The sequence below is a fragment of the Ornithorhynchus anatinus genome, chromosome 16, assembly GCF_004115215.2.
Source record: "Ornithorhynchus anatinus isolate Pmale09 chromosome 16, mOrnAna1.pri.v4, whole genome shotgun sequence".
Lineage (NCBI taxonomy): Eukaryota > Metazoa > Chordata > Mammalia > Monotremata > Ornithorhynchidae > Ornithorhynchus > Ornithorhynchus anatinus.
Window position 1 is genome coordinate 23,583,050 of NC_041743.1, and position 17,184 is coordinate 23,600,233.

General features: G+C 54.7%; 1 protein-coding gene across 2 annotated transcripts in view; it reads right to left on the reverse strand.

Moving 5' to 3' along the window:
* WDR11 (WD repeat domain 11) overlaps positions 1 to 15,050 on the reverse strand; it is a 99,384-nt gene extending 84,334 nt beyond the window's left edge. For both annotated transcript variants that reach the window (XM_029080466.2, XM_029080465.2), the window contains exons 1-3: positions 14,878 to 15,050; positions 11,829 to 11,940; positions 931 to 1,084 (exon numbers count right to left, since the gene is read on the reverse strand). In XM_029080466.2, the coding sequence (XP_028936299.1) occupies positions 931 to 1,084; positions 11,829 to 11,940; positions 14,878 to 14,963 (352 nt within the window). In that variant the 5' untranslated portion in view covers positions 14,964 to 15,050. The remainder of the gene's footprint in view (positions 1 to 930; positions 1,085 to 11,828; positions 11,941 to 14,877) is intronic.
* Positions 15,051 to 17,184: the final 2,134 nt, after the last annotated feature.

Sequence of the window (17,184 nt, forward strand, 5' to 3'; positions counted from 1 at the left end):
GAAACGGCTTCTTCCCCGAGGCCTACGCATCTCAAAATCCTCCAGATATCAATCCAGGTGGCAACGAGGAAAATAAAGCGGAGAGATCGGAGAGAGGGAGAAACGAGGGCTGTCTCCCTGTCTACTGAATCGCCTTATGGCAGTTTAGTTGGAGGAGCTGTTTCCTGCAGGAGCCGGGAGTCCACAGCTTTGTGTATCTGAGGAACTCTGCACCGGCGATAGTCCGAACATCTCTGGGAGCACGCGCCTCTCCGACGCTAGCGTGGAGAAGCGTTTCCCGTAGCTTCACAGAACCCTCCTCAGTTAAGCCTCACAAGGTTCCCCGACTAATGACCGTCGCCCCTTCTGGACCCTAAGCTCGTCGCGGGCAGGGAAAGTGTCGGGTTATTGTCATACTGTACTCCCCCAAGCACTCAGTACAGCGTTCTGCACACAGTAAGCGCTCCATAAATACGACTGAAGGAACGAACGAACCGTAAGCCCGTGTGGGCAAGGAAAGTGTCGGTTTACTGCTGTGTCGTTCTCTCCCAAGCGCTTAATACGGTGCTCTGCACATAGTAAGTGCTCAATAAATACTGCCGACTGACTGAAAGGATCTGATGAAAACCAATTCCACGTTCATCCTGTCCGCCTTCTTCGTGTCTCCTCTCAGCCTTCACCTTCCCAGACCTGAAGAATCCTAACCTTTTGGTCTTAGCTCCAAAAGCCTAAGCTGGCGCTTCCAAGGCAAACCGCACCGACTGGAAGTAAAAATACGAGTTACCGGCCCCCTTCTCTTCTGACCGGAAACAAGACCGGAATCCCCGGGCCGCACGTCTTCTCAGATGGTTTTCTTTCCAGGCCGCTCCGCAGTTCGACTGTCGCGGACGCGTGAAAAAATCGAAACGGAACTACGAAACGGCAGGTGAGATGGGCGCGGGCTTTCCTCACCTTGGATAGGTTTGGCATGTTCCTGAATTTCACAGCGAGCTACTCCCGTGGCTACATCCCAGACGATTATCTTTCCACTGACGTCGGCAGATGCTAAGCGTAAGGAATACGGCGATCCGACATTATGATGGTAATTTTCTTTGGCCCACTTAACCTAGGCTCAAGAACAAATTAAATCAGCACTGTACTCTCGTTAAACAGATTATCTAATACGCGGTTCTTCGCTACGAATTAACCAACCGAAACCACTTTCTGAAATGCAAAATCACCCAGGCACACCCCGGGTTGGAGCTCTCCAACCGAATGTGCCATTCGTTCATTCAATCGCATTTATTGAGCACTTACTGGGTGCAGAGCACTCTACCAAGCGCTTGGAAAGTACAATTCAGCAATAGAGAGAGACGATCCCTGCCCGACAACGGGCTCACAGTCCATAAGGGGGGAGAGGGACATCAAAACGGGTAATCGCGTAAACATCTGCACGACGACAATAATGATAATTACGGTACTTGTTAAGAGCTTACAACGTGCCAAGCACTGTTCCAAGCAATGGGGTAGAATCAGTCGGACACAGTCCCTGTCCCACGTGGGGCTCACAATCTTAATCCCCATTTCGCGGATGAGGGAACTGAGGCCCAGAGAAGTGCTCAAAGTCACACAGCGGACGGGCAGCGGAGCCGGGATTAGAACTCAGGTCCTTCCGACTCCCAGGCCCGTGCTCCAACCGCTAAGCCAGGCCGCCGCTTCCGTTAGCAGTCACGCTCCTAATAAGTGCTGACTCCGCCCGGCAACCGGAAACCCGGCCCGCGACGCTACGGCCAGTCGCTGCAAGTGATTTCCCTCAGTGGAAAGAGCACGGGCTTTGGAGTCAGGGGTCATGGGTTCGAATCCCGGCTCGGTCACTTGTCAGCTGTGTGACTTTGGGCAAGTCACTTAACTTCTCGGTGCCTCAGTTACCTCATCTGTAAAATGGGGATGCAGACTGTGAGCCCCACGTGGGACAACCCGATTCCCCTGTGTCTACCCCAGCGCTTAGAACAGTGCTCAGCACATAGTAAGCGCTTAACAAATACCAACATTATTATTATTATTCCCCCATCCGGCTCACCTCTGTTTTTTCCAGCAGCCCTCCCGCTCTCCTCCCGCACCTCGAACTCAGCCCTCTCCCCACCTTCTCCCTAAATTACAGTAGTTTTCCTTTTGAAAACTAACCCCAGAGGAGGGGACTCGTGGACAGAGCGCCGGGGGAGGCGGGAGAGCCGCTAAGAACCCGGAAGGGAAGGGGAGTCGGACCAAGATTCTGCAGGAAGGGATTCAGAAGGCGATTTTTACTTACTCGTACGGCCGGGCCATCGGTTCGGGCCTGGCTCTGAAGTGGGATTTAGCTAATTGCATGAGAGTCTACGCCCAGACCCGCCCCTTGAACCAACCATTCACCACCGAGTCATATATCAAGGGACCTAAGCCAACTGCATGGTGGAGTAGACCCGTAATACGTCACAGATGAAAATAAAGCAGTGTGGATTCCACCTGGAGACATAATTTTCATTATCGATACACTTTGCTCTTTGAATCACAGACTAACATTCTAGGTGAGAGCAGGATAATGATATATCTGTACATATTTATTATTCTATTTATTTTATTAATGACGTGTATGTATCTCTAATTCTATTTATCTGTTTTGATGCTATCGACGCCTGTCTGTCGTCGGTCTCCCCCTTTTAGACTGTGAACCCGTTGTTGGGTAGGGACCGTCTGTCTCTGTTGCCGAACTGTACCTTCCAAGCACTTAGTAATAATAATAATAATGTTGGAATTTGTTAAGCGCTTACTATGTGCCGAGCACTGTTCTAAGCGCTGGGGTAGACATAGGGGAATCAGGCTGTCCCACGTGGGGCTCACAGTCTTAATCCCCATTTTACAGATGAGGGAACTGAGGCACAGAGAAGTTAAGTGACTTGCCCACAGTCACACAGCCGACAAGTGGCAGAGCTGGGATTCGAACTCATGAGCCCTGACTCCAAAGCCCCTGCTCTTTCCACTGAGCCACGCTCTGCACACAGTAGGCACTCAATAAAATGAATGAATGAATAATTACCAGAGGAGGGCACTTTCACTGTGAGTTTTGATAGGCAAATGTAATAAATTTCTCTATTTCTCTACTTCTACAACTGAAACTGAACCCCCAAATTCCTGAGATCGATGCTGAACTCAGACTACGATTATATTTAGAGAATGTTTTCCCTGGCTTTTTAAAAAAAATTCCTATTTTCAACTCTACCGAAGATGAAGAGCTCCCTTCTAAACTCTGCTTTCAGGCATGTGTTGAAGTTGATACGTAAGGCCAAACGACTACTTTTCTCATCACGAGATTTAGCAGCGGCGCTAATGATTAATACTATCAGATTTCAGAATATTATTTTTTAAGGGTATATGTTTAGCGCTTACTACATGCCAGCCACTGCACTAAACGGTAGGGTCGGTAGAACAAAATCAGGATGGACACAGCCTGTTGTAGGAATCCAACAACCCCCTTATCTTCCGCCAAATAAGCTCACTGTGGGCAGGGAATGTGTCTGCTTATCATTATATTGTACTCTCCCAAGCGTTCAGTACAGTGTTCTGCACACAGCAAGCACTCAATAAATGCCAATGATCGATCGAAGAGCATTTTCTGAACACCAGGTCCGTGCAGATCACTGCATAAGAAACCCCACTACTAAGGTAGATAAATTAGCGTATTATTCATTCTGGAATCACATTTTTTTTCCAGAAACTGGGAGAGGGAGATAAAAACTCCTCGTTAGCACAAGTCAAAAAATCTCTCAGTCAATTTTAGATTTTTGCAGTGAGGTCAAGTTGAGAATGCATCATTCGAATCTATCTATATATTTGAAAATCCGCCTCCCCCTCTGGACCCTGTCCGCCCCCTCCCCGAACACAAGCTAATCGGGTTGGACCCAGTGCACGTCTCACACGGGATTTACGGTTTGACGCATGAGGTGCCCGAGGCACAGAGATGTGAAGTGACTCGCTGAAGGTGTCACAGGAGACAAGGGGCGGAGAAACCAGGTCCTTCTGGCTCCCAAGCCCGGGTTTCTAGGCCACGTTGCTTCTCCTGCTCCTCGTGGGCAGGGAACGTGTCCTCCACCACCTCTAGAGAAGCAGCACGGCCTAGTGGATAGAACACGAGCCCGGGAATCAGATCATGGGTTCTACTCTCAGCTCTGCCACTTGTCTGCTGTGTGACTTGGGGCAAGACACTTCCCTTCTCTGTGCCTCAATGACCTCATCTGTAAAATGGGGATTGAGACCGTGAGCCCCACAGAGGACAAGGGCTGGTGTCCGACCCGATTGGTTGCATCCACCCCGGCGCTTAGTACAGTTCCCGGCACATAATAAGCACTTACATACCGTAATGATTAACCATTATTATTTTGCACTGCACTCTCCCACAAGCTTAGTACAGTGCTCTGCACACCGTAATCACTCACATATCACCGACTGATCAACTGATCAGATTTCTGGGCCATTTAGTTCCTCAGTTTCCTTTTAGGGTTAAAAAAAATCGAGCCAACCGCCCCCCTCCTTTACTTTCTTCTTCTCGTCCATCTCTCAAGCGGCAGGGACGCTTATATTGTGGAAGGGGAAACAAACGAGCCTTGACATTTGCAACTCAGAAGAAAAGTAACTGAAATCTTTCAATTAATCGATGGTATTTACTGAGCGCTTTACCACGTCCAGAACGTTTGGGAGAGTACAACACGACCAAACCAATAGACATGCTCTTCCCCCACAAGGGGCCCACCGTCTAGAGGGGAAGGAAGATATTAAAAGAAATTACGGCTCTGTGCGTAAGTGCTGTGGGGCTGACGGTGGGGTGAATATCAAGTGCTTAGAAGGTAGCACTTTCACCCATTTAAAATCAGGACCACTGAGTTATCTGCAAATTCCTAATGAAACGCAACCAAGTGAAACGCAAGGACCTAGCGATGCTAAATTCGGTACCACCATTAGACGAGAAGCAGCGTGGCCTAATCTGGCCCGGGAATCAGAAGGAACCGGGTTCTAGTCCCGGCCCCACCGATCGTCTGCGAGTAACTCTGAACCTCTCTGTGCCTCGGTTCCCTTATCCGTAAAACGGGGATGAAGACTGTGAGGCCTAATGTGGGACAGGGACTGGTCCAACCCGACGATCTTGCATCCGGCCCAGCGCTTAGAACGGTGCCTGGCACAGAGTGAGCACTTGACGGACATCACGTATTTGTTAAGCTGAGCTGAGTCCGATACAATACACTGTCTTCGATAAGTAGGGGCAGATGAAGATGGCGAGTGACTGGCGATTCTTGAATCGGTGGTATATAGTGAGTGCTCACCGTGTGCAGAGCACTGATGGAAGCACAAGGGAGAATAAAATACAATACAGTTGGCAGATACACTCCCTGACTACAATGACTTTATAGTCTAGAGTTGTAAGTTATATACTCAAGAGCCAATTGTGTTAACTCATCGGGATTGGGGACGATTCAGATAAAAGTTCAGAAAAAGTCACAAAATTAAATCGGGCTTTCAGTTTGGTAACGTCATTTCTCATCGTTCCAAATAACGATGTTATTATTGTCATCACGTAGGCTCGGTTTCACTCGGCCGTCGGCTGGCCGCCTTGCGTATCAGTATATTACGTATTCCGCTTGATTATTCATTTCCTTTCCAAATATACTACGAAACAGATGAGAAGAATTAGTCGGTGACTCTTAACGGTCGGTGACCTTGAGACTGTTTCATTGTGTCAAAAAGCATTTCGTCACTTGGAGATAACGCGAATGAGATAATAACAACCGTGGTATTTATTGAGCGTGTACTATGGCCGCCAGACTGGAGTCGACGGAAGTAAATCGGGTCGGGCGCGGTCCCCGTCCCACGTGGGGCTGCCAGTCTCAATCCCCACTTTACAGATGAGGTAACCGAGGCACAAAGAAGTGAACTGACTGGCCCAGACAAGCGGCGGAGCCGGGATCAGAAGCGATGCCGTCTTGCTTTCCGATAGAACGCCTTTCGCCCGGCTGGGCCTCCACAAAACCTTGGCGGAGCACGGTGCCGCAGCAGCCCCCGGGGCCGCCACGCTGGCCGGGGAATCGGAGCCGCGGGGAGCCTGAAATTCGGCTCCTCTAGCCACGGCACCCGACTTGATCTCTGTTCTTCTCTTTATGTTGTCTTGGGGTTTTGTTTCATCTCTCCTCGCGTGTCTTGCCAGCCCCCATCCCCGCTTATTTTTAGATTCTGAGCCGCCCTCCGAAGGGGAATTCTCCCCTGGGTAATTTTTCCCAGTGCTCTGCACACAGTTAGTGCTTAATAAGTGCTGTTACTACTAAAACATAAACATAAAATGCATTTGAATTTAAATTTCTCCACAGGTTTTAAGGCCATTTAACAATTTATTGACTTCTAAATAAATATGCCATTATGACCGTGCAACCATCAACTGAGGAGTTACGATTCCTATTACAACATCCTTCCTTTTACGCACTATTACCGATGGTGCGTCGTTAACAACCCTCACAGATTCACGAAAGAGTGATTTCCTACAACGTGAGTTTAAATTGGTCTAATTCTAACTATGAAGTCGAAGACCCGTACTGCGTGGTCTGATGCTAAGCCGAAGGTGATTTCTAGGCATTTAAGGCTTTGTGGTCGCCAAATTGTTTGTGCTATAGAAAATATCACGATTTTGATGGAGATATCATAGCCATCTCTGTTGCTTTTGGAATTTGCATGGCGTAGTGGAGACAGCACGGGCCTAGGAGTCAGAAGGTCGTGGGTTCTAATCCCAACTCTTCCACTTGTCTGCTGTGGGGCTCTGGGCAAGTCACTTCACTTCTCTGGGCCTCAATTACCTCATCTGTAAAACGGGGATGGAGACTGTGAGCCCCACACGGGACAAGGACTGTGTCCAACCCGATTTACTTGTATTCCCTCAGTGCTTAGAACAGTAAATTTGAAGTGTGTGAGGTCGGCTCGGTGCTTGGACTTTCGCCAGCAGCGCTCAGCAGCTCGAGCATAGGAGCGTAGGAGGCGGACGGAGGAGGTGATCCGGGGCTGTGGGTTAGTGGAACGAGAGCGGCGGAGGGAAAGGGGGGCGAGAGAGTCGAGATGAGTAGAGAGGGTGGAGTTGAGAGAGGAGACCTGATCGTCGAGAGCGGGAAGAGAGGACAGGGCGGCAAGGTGAGGAGAGATGCTATTGGAAAGACGGATGGGATCGAGAGAGCGGAGGTCACTGTACCAACCGCGTGGGAGAGCACAATACCGCAGAAACAGCAGACACGTTCCCTGCCCACAATGAATAATAATAACTCCTTCATTCAATCGTATTCACTGAGCGCTTACCGTGCGCAGAGAACCGTACCAAGCGCTCGGGAGAGTGCGATACGACAATAAACGGACACCATCCCGGCCCCCGAGGAGCATACAGTCTAGGGGGACGTGGGAGGGAGACGGACATTGATACAAATTACAGATCTGTAATTCATATAATTACAGATATGTACGTAAGAGCTGGGGGGCGGGGAGGGGGGAAGAACAAAGGGAGCAAGTCAGGACAAGGCAGAAGGAAGTGGGAGAAGAGGAAAGGGGAGGGCAGGGAAGGGAAGGTCTGGAGGAGACGTGCCTTCAATACGGCTTTGAAGTGGGGGAGAGTGAGTGTCTAGCGGAACTGAGGAGGGAGGGCGTTCCAGGACAGAGGCAGGACGTGGGTAAGGGGTCGGTGGCGAGAAAGACGAGATGGAGGCACGGTGAGAAGGTCAGCACTAAAGGAGCGAAGCGTGCGGGCTGGGTTATAGTAGAAGAGCGGCGAGGTGGGGTAGGAGGGGACAAGTTGATGGAGGACTTCAAAGCCAACGGTGAGGAGTTTCTGTTTGATGAGGAGGTAGACGGGCAACCACTGGAGGTTTCCGAGGAGTGCGGCGACGTGTCCGGAACGTTTCTGTAGAGAAATGATCTGGGCAGCAGAGTGAAGTCTGGACTGGAGTGGGGAGAGACAGCAGGCTGGGAGGTCAGCAAGGAGGTTGAGGCACTAATCCAGGAGGGTTAGGATGAGTGACTGTTTTCACGCGGTAGCCGTTTGGACAGCGTGGAAAGGGAGGATTTTAGCGACGTTGTGAAGGTGGGACCGACGGGATTTAGTGACGGATTGAATGTGTGGGTTGCACGAAAGAGAGGAGTCAAGGGTAACGCCAAGGTGACGGGCCTGTGACGCAGGAAGGAAGGGGGAGGACAGGGTTTGGGTGGGAAGATAAGGAGTTCCCTTTTGGACGTGTTAAGCTTGAAGTGACGGGAGGACATCCACTAGAGACGCCTGGAAGGCAAGAGGAAACGAGAGACCGCAGAGAGGGAGAGAGATCGGGGTCGGAGACGTAGATGCGGGTATCATCCGCAGAGAGGCGGTAGTCGAAGCCACGGGAACGAACGAGTTCTCCAAGGGAGTGAGCGTAGACGGAGACGAGAAGGGGACCGGAACTTAACTCTGAGCGACGACCCCCGTGGTTAGGGGGTGGGAGGCAGAGGAGGGGCCCGCGAAGGAGACTGGGAATGAGAGGCCAGAGAGATAAGAGGAGAACCAGGAGAGGACAGAGAGTCAATGAAGCCGAGGTTGGGTAACGTTTCCGGGAGGCGGGGGCGGTCCACGGTGTCGAAGGCAGCTGAGAGGTCGAGGAGGATCAGGACGGAGTAGAGGCCGTTGGATTTGGCAAGAAGGAGATGACCGGTGTCTTTTGAGAGGGTGGTTTCTGGGGATAATAAACTCTATTCCGCTATATGTTTTTATAAATGCCATGGCAAACACCATAGTCCTTGTTTCTAAATATGAAGGTCATTACCGTTCCAGACCGCCTGCTAAAATTATTATTCATCCTACTGAACTGTGGATCAGTGGCCTCACGGATCTTCTTTTTTTTTTTGCCCGTCCTATCCCTTGTGTCTTTTTCTGCCCCCGAGCCCCCGGTCCTTGTGGGCCACGCATCTCCCCAGCCCCTCCTTTGTTCAACCTTTAGTTCCGACTGCATATGCGGAATACATTTTCTCATTCCCAACCCTGCAGAGTGGCGCCGACTGCCCTCCCCCGCTTTATCCGGTGCCGACGAGAGGTGCTCGGGGAGGGTAAGGGCCGTAAGCTCCGACCGGCCCTGCTAGCGATCAACCGATCGTACTGGACCACTTAATCGGTGCACAGAACTACCGGTTGAGGAGAGGGAGCGGGAGAGCGATCCAGCCACGCGGGGAGGCAGAAGAAAGACGGAACGTGTTTGGTTCGGGGGATAAACGTAAAGGTCCACTGCAGTAGCCAGCCCAACGGGGCACGCTCAGTGCGGGGGCGGAGCGGCAAATGATTAAAGCTGTTTATCTTGGGCTGAGAAAATGGGCAAAGCCTCCTGAACGCCTACGGATCAACTATTATTTCACGTGACTTCATCAGAGGGACGACGTCCCGCACTGAGGAACATTAAGACCTGCTAGGAACTCAGTGTGAACGACGGTCCGTTCGGACTTTTGCCTTTTCTAGCGTCTGGTATCCGACTAAGCCCTCGATACCCCTATTTCCTCTTCCTTCTGCGTCGCCCTGGAACTTGGATTTTGGTCAGTCCACCCTCGGCCCCACAGCACTTAATTTATTTTAATAACCGCCTCCCCCACTGCTCCTTGTGAGAAGCGACCCTGGATTTTTCTTCTGTTTCATTTTTAAATGTTATCTGTAAGCGCTTATTACGTGCCAGGCACCGCACCGACCCCTGGGGTAAAATACAAGATAATCGGGTCGGACACGGTCCACGCGGACATGAGGCTCACGGCACCAACCTCCGTTCTTCGGGTGAGGTGACTGAGGCCCAGAGAAGCCAAGCAACCTGCGCAAGGTCACACAGCAGACAAGTGGCAGAGCCGGGACCTGAATCCAGCTCCCCAGACTCCCAGGCCCATGCTCTCCTCTCTAGGCCCCGCTCCTTCTTTGCTACGTCGCGCTCTCCCAAGTGCTTAGAAGACTGCTCTGCACAGCAGACGCTCGATAAATACGATTAATCGATTGGTCCAAGCAGCGGGCGTGGACGGGCGGTGAAGTGAGGACAGGTCAGAGACATACTTTCCCATGTGGGATGTGTGAAAGAAAGAGAGAGCTTCACCGTGGATTACTTCACCTCACTATTTTTCTCCTCACTTCAATTTCTTTCGGCCCGACAGTACCGACGACCGACAGACCGCCCTCGTCTCCCCTCACGGCCTCGTTCCGTTATTCCCCAGAGGATCGTCTTCAAAGCAGAAACGGTCCCAAGAGCGGATACCACTTCCTTAACACTTCGGAAGGCAGACGGATGGTCCCTCCCGACCAGGCCGATGATTCCGCCGGGATTAAGTTAGAGGAGGGCAGCGCCTCGGCCTACCGGACGGAGCACGGGCCTGGCATTCGGAAGGACCCGGGCTCCCATCTCGGCTCCGCTTCAGAGCGCTTCAACTCCGTAGCTCCGAACACGTGCGGAGAGATGCGTCCACGGAGTCGCCAAGGGTCGGAGACGGCTCGACGGCACCACGCAATCCTCGCTACCTGGCGAGGTAACTTACTTTCAGAGCCATCTGCAGAAACTTAAACGGATTTCTTGTCCGAACGGAGTTCCAAGCACCTTCCTCAGTTCGGTTGATATTTTAAACCAGGAAAGTCCAAACCAGAGACCTTTCGGTTCTCCCTATAGTCCGTCAAACTCAGAGTCCGATCGACAGATCGATCACATTTACTGGGCACTCACAGTGTGCAGAGCACTTGGGAAAATCCGACACATTATCGGTCTACGCAATCCCCGCCTATATGGAGCTTACAGACTCCGGGGAAGAAAGACATTAAAATAGATTATAGATAGGGGAAATAGAGTAGAAGAATACTTAAGTTGTGTTGGGCGGGAGTGAGCAGCAACGTACTCAGAGGGCAAACCTCCAGGTGCACAGTCAATGAAGCGGGAAGAGCGGGGAGGGGAAATGAAGGGCTTAATCGGGGAAGGCCTTTTGGTGGAAATGTGATTTTAAGAGGGTTTTGAAGGTGGGAAGAGAAGAGACGGGGTTGGGGGGGGGGGGGGGGAGTTCAGGCCAGAGGGAGGACGTGGGTGAGGGGCCCATATGCATTGAGCGTCTGCTGTGTGCAGAGCACTCTACTAAGCACCTGGGAGAGTACGACACAGCAAAGAAACGGCACGGCCTAGTGAGGGGAGCAGAGGCCTGGGACTCGGGGGAGCTGGGTTCTGGCCCTGGCTCTGCCGCTTGTCTGCTGTGTGACCCTTGCAGGTTGCTTGGCTTCTCTGGGCCTCAGTTACCTCATCTGAAGAATGGAGATTGGTGCCTCACTTTCATTCTATCCACACTTTTAAGACCTATTGCCAAAGGCAGAGAAACCTTGGACTATTTGGGGGGGGAGGGGGCGCTAATGTGGCGAAGGGGTTCGAGAGGCTGAAAATTATACCTAAAAACTATTAAAACCAGAAAATATCAAATAAGCCTTTTTCATCTTTTCAAAACTGACACGAAAAAGTGAAGTACGTATCGCTACAGGAAGAGTAACCGTTTTCAGTTTCGGAACCGATTTTTTCCAACGGGAAAGGCAAATGCAGAAATCATTAAAATAACCACACCCCTTTAGGTTTAGGGTATCATGAAGGCAGTTCCTGTTATTTAACATTTAACTCAATCTCCATCATCAACAGCTGATGGGGGGGTGGGAGGGATTAAGTATTCTGCATAAAAAATGGTTACGCCCTCCACACCCAACTGGAAAAGGAGGTCAAATGTCAAAAAAGACTGCACATCGTTTAACACGGAGATAAGAAAAATTCAGAAACTCTAACGAAATTAACTGGGACCTGCCTTACCTTGACGACATTGGCTTTGTGTTTTTCCAGTACTTGAAGAGTCTGGGCGGTACCGGAATCGATCACCAGTACAAGCGAATGACATCCGTAAGCAATTAAGCCTTGCCAGCCCCTAACGAAACAGTAATTTTAACATCGAGGGGTGGGGGAAAAAAGTTAGCGACTCACGATTCGTCATCATGGTACTTGTTAAATGCTTACTCTGCACAGAGCACCGTATTAAGCACCGGGATGGGTCAAGATAATGGGCTTGGACACAGTCCCTGTCCCACATAATAATAAGAAGTACTTAGTATGTGCCGAGCACTGTTCTAAGCGCTGGGGTAGATACAGGGTAATCAGGTTGTCCCACGTGGGGCTCCCCGTCTTAATCCCCATTTTACAGATGAGGTCACTGAGGCGCAGAGAAGCCAAGTGACTTGGCTGAGTCCAGTGCCCTCTCCACTGGGCCACGCCGCTTCTCGGTTTCTCGGCCGCTCATTCTATGCAGACAGAGTCCTCTCGGGCAACGAAATTCTACTTGTCTTTCAGAACACGTCAAGGGTCACAGAACCGGTCACTACATAAACCCCAGCCGGGAGCAAGCTCTTAGTACGGTGCTCTGCACGTAGTAAGCGCTCGATAAATACTACTGAATGGACGGGTGAGGATTCCGACCCCGGCTCGGCCGCCTGGCTGCTCTGTGACCTCGGGCTAGACATCTCACTTCTCCCTGCCTCGGTTACCTCATCTCTAAAATGGGGATTAAGACTCCGAGCCCCACGTGGGACAGGGACTGTGTCCAACCTCTAGCTACCCCAGTGCTAAGAACAGCTGGCACGTAGCACTCACCACATATCATCATCGTTATTATCAGTGTCGTCATTACTATCATCACCATCATCTCCGTGGCCGGGACTCCAGCCGACCCTCGGGGCCGGGACCCCGACCCAGACGGGGGTCCGACAGAGGTTTCCGCCCCGGGCGGGTTTATCCCCGAGTCCGAGTCGCAGCCGCTGAGAGGATCCCCCGGGAGTGGCACCGTGAGCCTCGACCTCACCCCCCGGGTCTCACCACTCATCCGCCGCGTGACCCCGAGCAAGTCACTTCACTTCTCGGTGCCTCGGTTCCCTCGCCCGTACGGGGGGGATCGAGGCCGCGAGCCCTGCGTGGGAGAGAGGTCGGTCCAACCCGATTCGCTTGTATCCACCTCGGCTCTCGGTACGGCGTCTGGCACGCAGTAAGCGCTTAATAAACACCTTAATGATAATAACGGTGATCGTCTTAATCCCGCCCGCACTACCAGTTCCCCCATGACCAGAAGGAGGGTTCCCACTTACCCCTGGCAGCCCTTACCAGCGTTCCACCATTAATCTCCTCCCTGCCCCAGTTTCCTCCCAGCGCCCCGGTCACCAGCGCCCCTCCCCGGTAAAAACGACGGTAACGACGGTATCTGCACAGCGCTCACCATATGCCAGGCCCCTCACCAAGCGCCGGGCGGCACAGTCGACAGAGCCCGGGCCCGGGAGTCGGAAGGTCACGGGTTCCGATCCCGGCTCCGCCGCGAGATCGCGGGCGAGTCGCTCGACTTCTCTGGGCCTCGGTGACCTCCTCCGGAAACCGTCCGACCCCACTGGCGTGCATCCGCCCCGGCGGTTAGAACGGTGCCTGACGCGTAGTAAGCGCCCCGCGGACGCTACGATCACCATCACTATATGAGCAGATCGGTTTGGACACAGTCCCCGTCCCGTAGTAGCGCCTTCTTCTCCCGCAGTCCTCCCCAGCCCCTCTAAACAATAACAACAACGATCCCAGCGTCGGGGGCTCACTAGGCGCCAAGCACCGTTCTGAGCGCCGGGGCGGACGCAAGGCGACGAGGTCGTCCCGCGCGGGGCTCACGGTCTTCATCCCCATTTTACAGACGAGGGAACCGAGGCGAAGAGAAGTCAGGTGAGTCGCCCCAAGTCACACAGGCGACGAGCGGCGGAGCCGGGACCAGCGGGGCGTCCGCCAAGGCCCGTGCGCCGAGCGCCCCGGCCGGACGGGATCGGCCGGGCGGCGTCGGCTCGGCGGCGAGAGCCCGGGCTGGGGAGTCGGAGGTCACGGGTCCTAATCCCGGCCCCGCCGCCCGTCGGCTGGGCGACCTGGGGCCAGCCGCTTCACTTCTCTGGGCCCCGGTCCCCTCCTCCGGAAGACGGGGACGAAGACCGCGAGCCCTACGTGGGACCGCCCGACGACCCCGTATCTCCCCCAGCGCTCAGAACGGTGCCCGGCACGTAGCCGGCGCTTGAGAAATGCCATCGTCATCGTCGCGCGGGGGGGCACGGGCCCTCTCCCGCAGGGCGCTCTCAAGTTTGAGGAGGAGGAAGAGCGGGCGACCGTAACACGTCGGTACTCGTTAGGCGCCCGCTACGCGCCGAGCACCGTTCTAAGCGCCGGGGTAGACGGGGGAATCGGGTCGTCCCGCGTGGGGCTCACAGTCTTCGTCCCCGTCTTCCGGAGGAGGGGACCGGGGCCCAGAGAAGCGAAGCGACTCGCCCGAAGTCACGCGGCCGAGCCGGGCTTCGAACCCATGACCCCCGACTCCGAAGCCCGGGCTCCCTCCACCGAGCCGGGCCGCTCGGTAGACCGTGAGCTCGTGGCGGGTGGAGGATGTGTCTCTCGGTGACTCCGGGCCAGTCGCTTTGCTCCTCGGGGCCTCGGTGACCTCCTCTGGAAAACGGGGAGTCGATCAATAGTATTTATTGAGCGCTTACTATGTGCGGAGCACCGTACTAGGCGCTTGGAAAGAAGAACAGATCGGATGAAGGCCGGGGGCCCCCCCCGATCACCTGGTAGGACAGCGCTTGGCACATGGTCAGCGCTTAACGAATACCACGGTTATTTCTTAGGGCCGTTGTGTCGCCCGCTGCCAAGCGCTGAGCAGAGCGCTCCGCTCGCCCCGGAGGCGTGGACGAAGGGAGCGGATGGGCCGTTGGAGAGCCGAGCAAAGTGGGGGGGGGGGGGGCTCCGGCGGTACCGCCCTCCCCCCCCCCCCCGGTACTCCCCCCACCCCACCCCGGGCCCTCACCAGTCCACCGCCGCCCGGTTGTGGGCGCTCAGCGCCCCGCTCAGGGTCCGCGCCGACAGCTTGATGTTGACCGTGAAGGGCAGCATGGCCGGGCCCCGACCCAGGGGAGGGAGGAGAGGAGGAGGAGGAGAGGAGAGAAGAGAAGAGAGGGGGGAGAGGGGGGAGAGGAGGAAGGAGGAGAGGGAGGAAAGGAGGAGGAGGAGGAAGAGAGGAGAGAAGAAGGGGGGAGAGGGAGGAGAGAAAGCAGGAGAGGAGGAGGAAGGAGGGGAGAGGAGGGGAGGAGGAGAGGAGAAGAGAGGGGGAAGGAGGAGGAGAGGAGGAGAGGACAGAAAGCAGGAGAGGAGGGGAGGAGGAGAGGAGAAGAGAGGGGGAAGGAGGAGGAGAGGCGAAGAGGAGAGAAAGCAGGAGAGGAGAAGAGAGGGGAGGAGGAGAGGAGGAAGAAGGAGGAGAGGAGGAGAGGACAGAAAGCAGGAGAGGAGGGGGAAGGAAGGGAGGAAGAAGGAGGAGAGGAGAAGAGGAGCGGGGCGGTCGCTGCCCAGCCGCTGCCCGGCCACCCGAAGCGGCGGGGGCGGCGAGCGGGGGGATCCTCCCGGGCCGGGCCGGGCCTCCTCGGGCCTCCTCGGGCCTCCTCGGGCCTCCTCCGGCGAGCTCCTCCGGGCCGCTCCTCCCCCGGGCCGGGGCTGCTCCTCCGGGGGGAGGGGGAGGTCCGGCGGCGCCAGGCGTCCGGGCGGATCCGAGCCCCGCTCGCCTGGCGTTCCGGGCCCCGGAGGAGCCGAGCGGAGCCGAGCGGAGCCGAGCGGAGCCGAGCGGAGCCGCCCGGCCCGGCCGGGGGGGGGAGGCGGAGCCCGCGCCTGCTCGGCCCCCCGCCGACCACCCGCACCTCTCCGCCCGGGCCACGACCACACAAACCGCCCCGAAACGCCCCCAAACCCCGCTCGGGCCCAACCGCATCATCACAGTAGTCAGAATCATAATCATGATGCTAGTTGGCAACAGCTCGCTAGGGCAGAGCACCGTTCTAAGCGCTGGGGGGGATACAGGCTCATCGGGTGGTCCCACGGGAGGCTCACGGTCAATCCCCATTTGACAGATGAGGTCACTGAGGCCCAGAGAAGTGAAGTGACTTGCCCACGGTCACGCAGCTGACGCGTGACCTCTGACTCCGAAGCCCAGGCTACAGGGTCATCAGGTTGGCCCATTTAGGGCTCACGGTCGGGAACTGAGGCCCGGAGGAGTTAAGTGACTCGCTCAAAGTCACACGGTGACGAGCACAGAGCTGGGATCAGAACCCACGACCTCTGACTCCCGAGCCCGGGCTCTTTCCACTGGGCCACGCTGCTTCTGTAAGGGTGGCGGGGCCCATAACAACGTTGGCGTTTCTTAAGCGCTTACCGTGTGCCGAACACTCTTCCGAGCCCCGGGGGGGGATACCGGGTCCTCGGGCGGTCCCACGCGGGGCGCACAGTCTTCCATTTTTCAGATGAGGCCACTGAGGCCCCGAGAAGCGAAGCGACTCGCCCAAGCTCACCCAGCGGACAGGCGGCGGAGGCGGCATTGGAACCCACGACCTCTGACTCCCCGGCCCGGCCTCTTGCCGCCGAGCCACGCTGCTTCCGAGTGCGGAGCGCTGGGCTGAACGCTCGGGAGGGTAGAGTACAACAGAAGTAACGGATACATACGGTCCCCGCCCCGCACGAGTTTACGGTCTAGAGGGACCTGATGCAGTGAAGTTTGTTACAGAATTACAGAATTGCTCCCCATTAGTTAAAAACCACTACCCCTCTCTCTCTGTCTCTGTCTCTGACTGTCTCTGTCTGTCTCTGTCTCTCCTCTTCCATCTCTAAGCTACTGTGTATTCCCTGCCCCCCATTGGCCCCCTCTCCCTTTTCAAATCCATCAAATCACTTCGCTTCTCTGTGCCTCGGTGACCTCGTCTGTAAAATGGGGAGAAAAGTGTCAGCGCCACGTGGAACGGGGACTGTGCCCAACCGGATTAACTTGGATAATAAGAATGATGGTATCTGTTAAACGCTTCCTATGTGCAGAGCACTGTTCTAAGCGCTGGGGGGGATACGAGGTGATCAGGTGGTCCCACGTGGGGCTCACGGTCTTCGTCCCCATTTTACAGATGAGGTCGCCCAGGCACTGAGAAGTGAAGTGACTTGCCCAAGATCACGCAGCAGACAAGTGGCGGAGCCGGGAGTGGAGCCCACGACCTCTGACTCCCGAGCCCGGCCTCTTTCCACTGAGCCCCGCTGCTTCTCCAACCCCAGAGCTTAGAAAAGTGCTTGGAAGATAGTGAGAGTT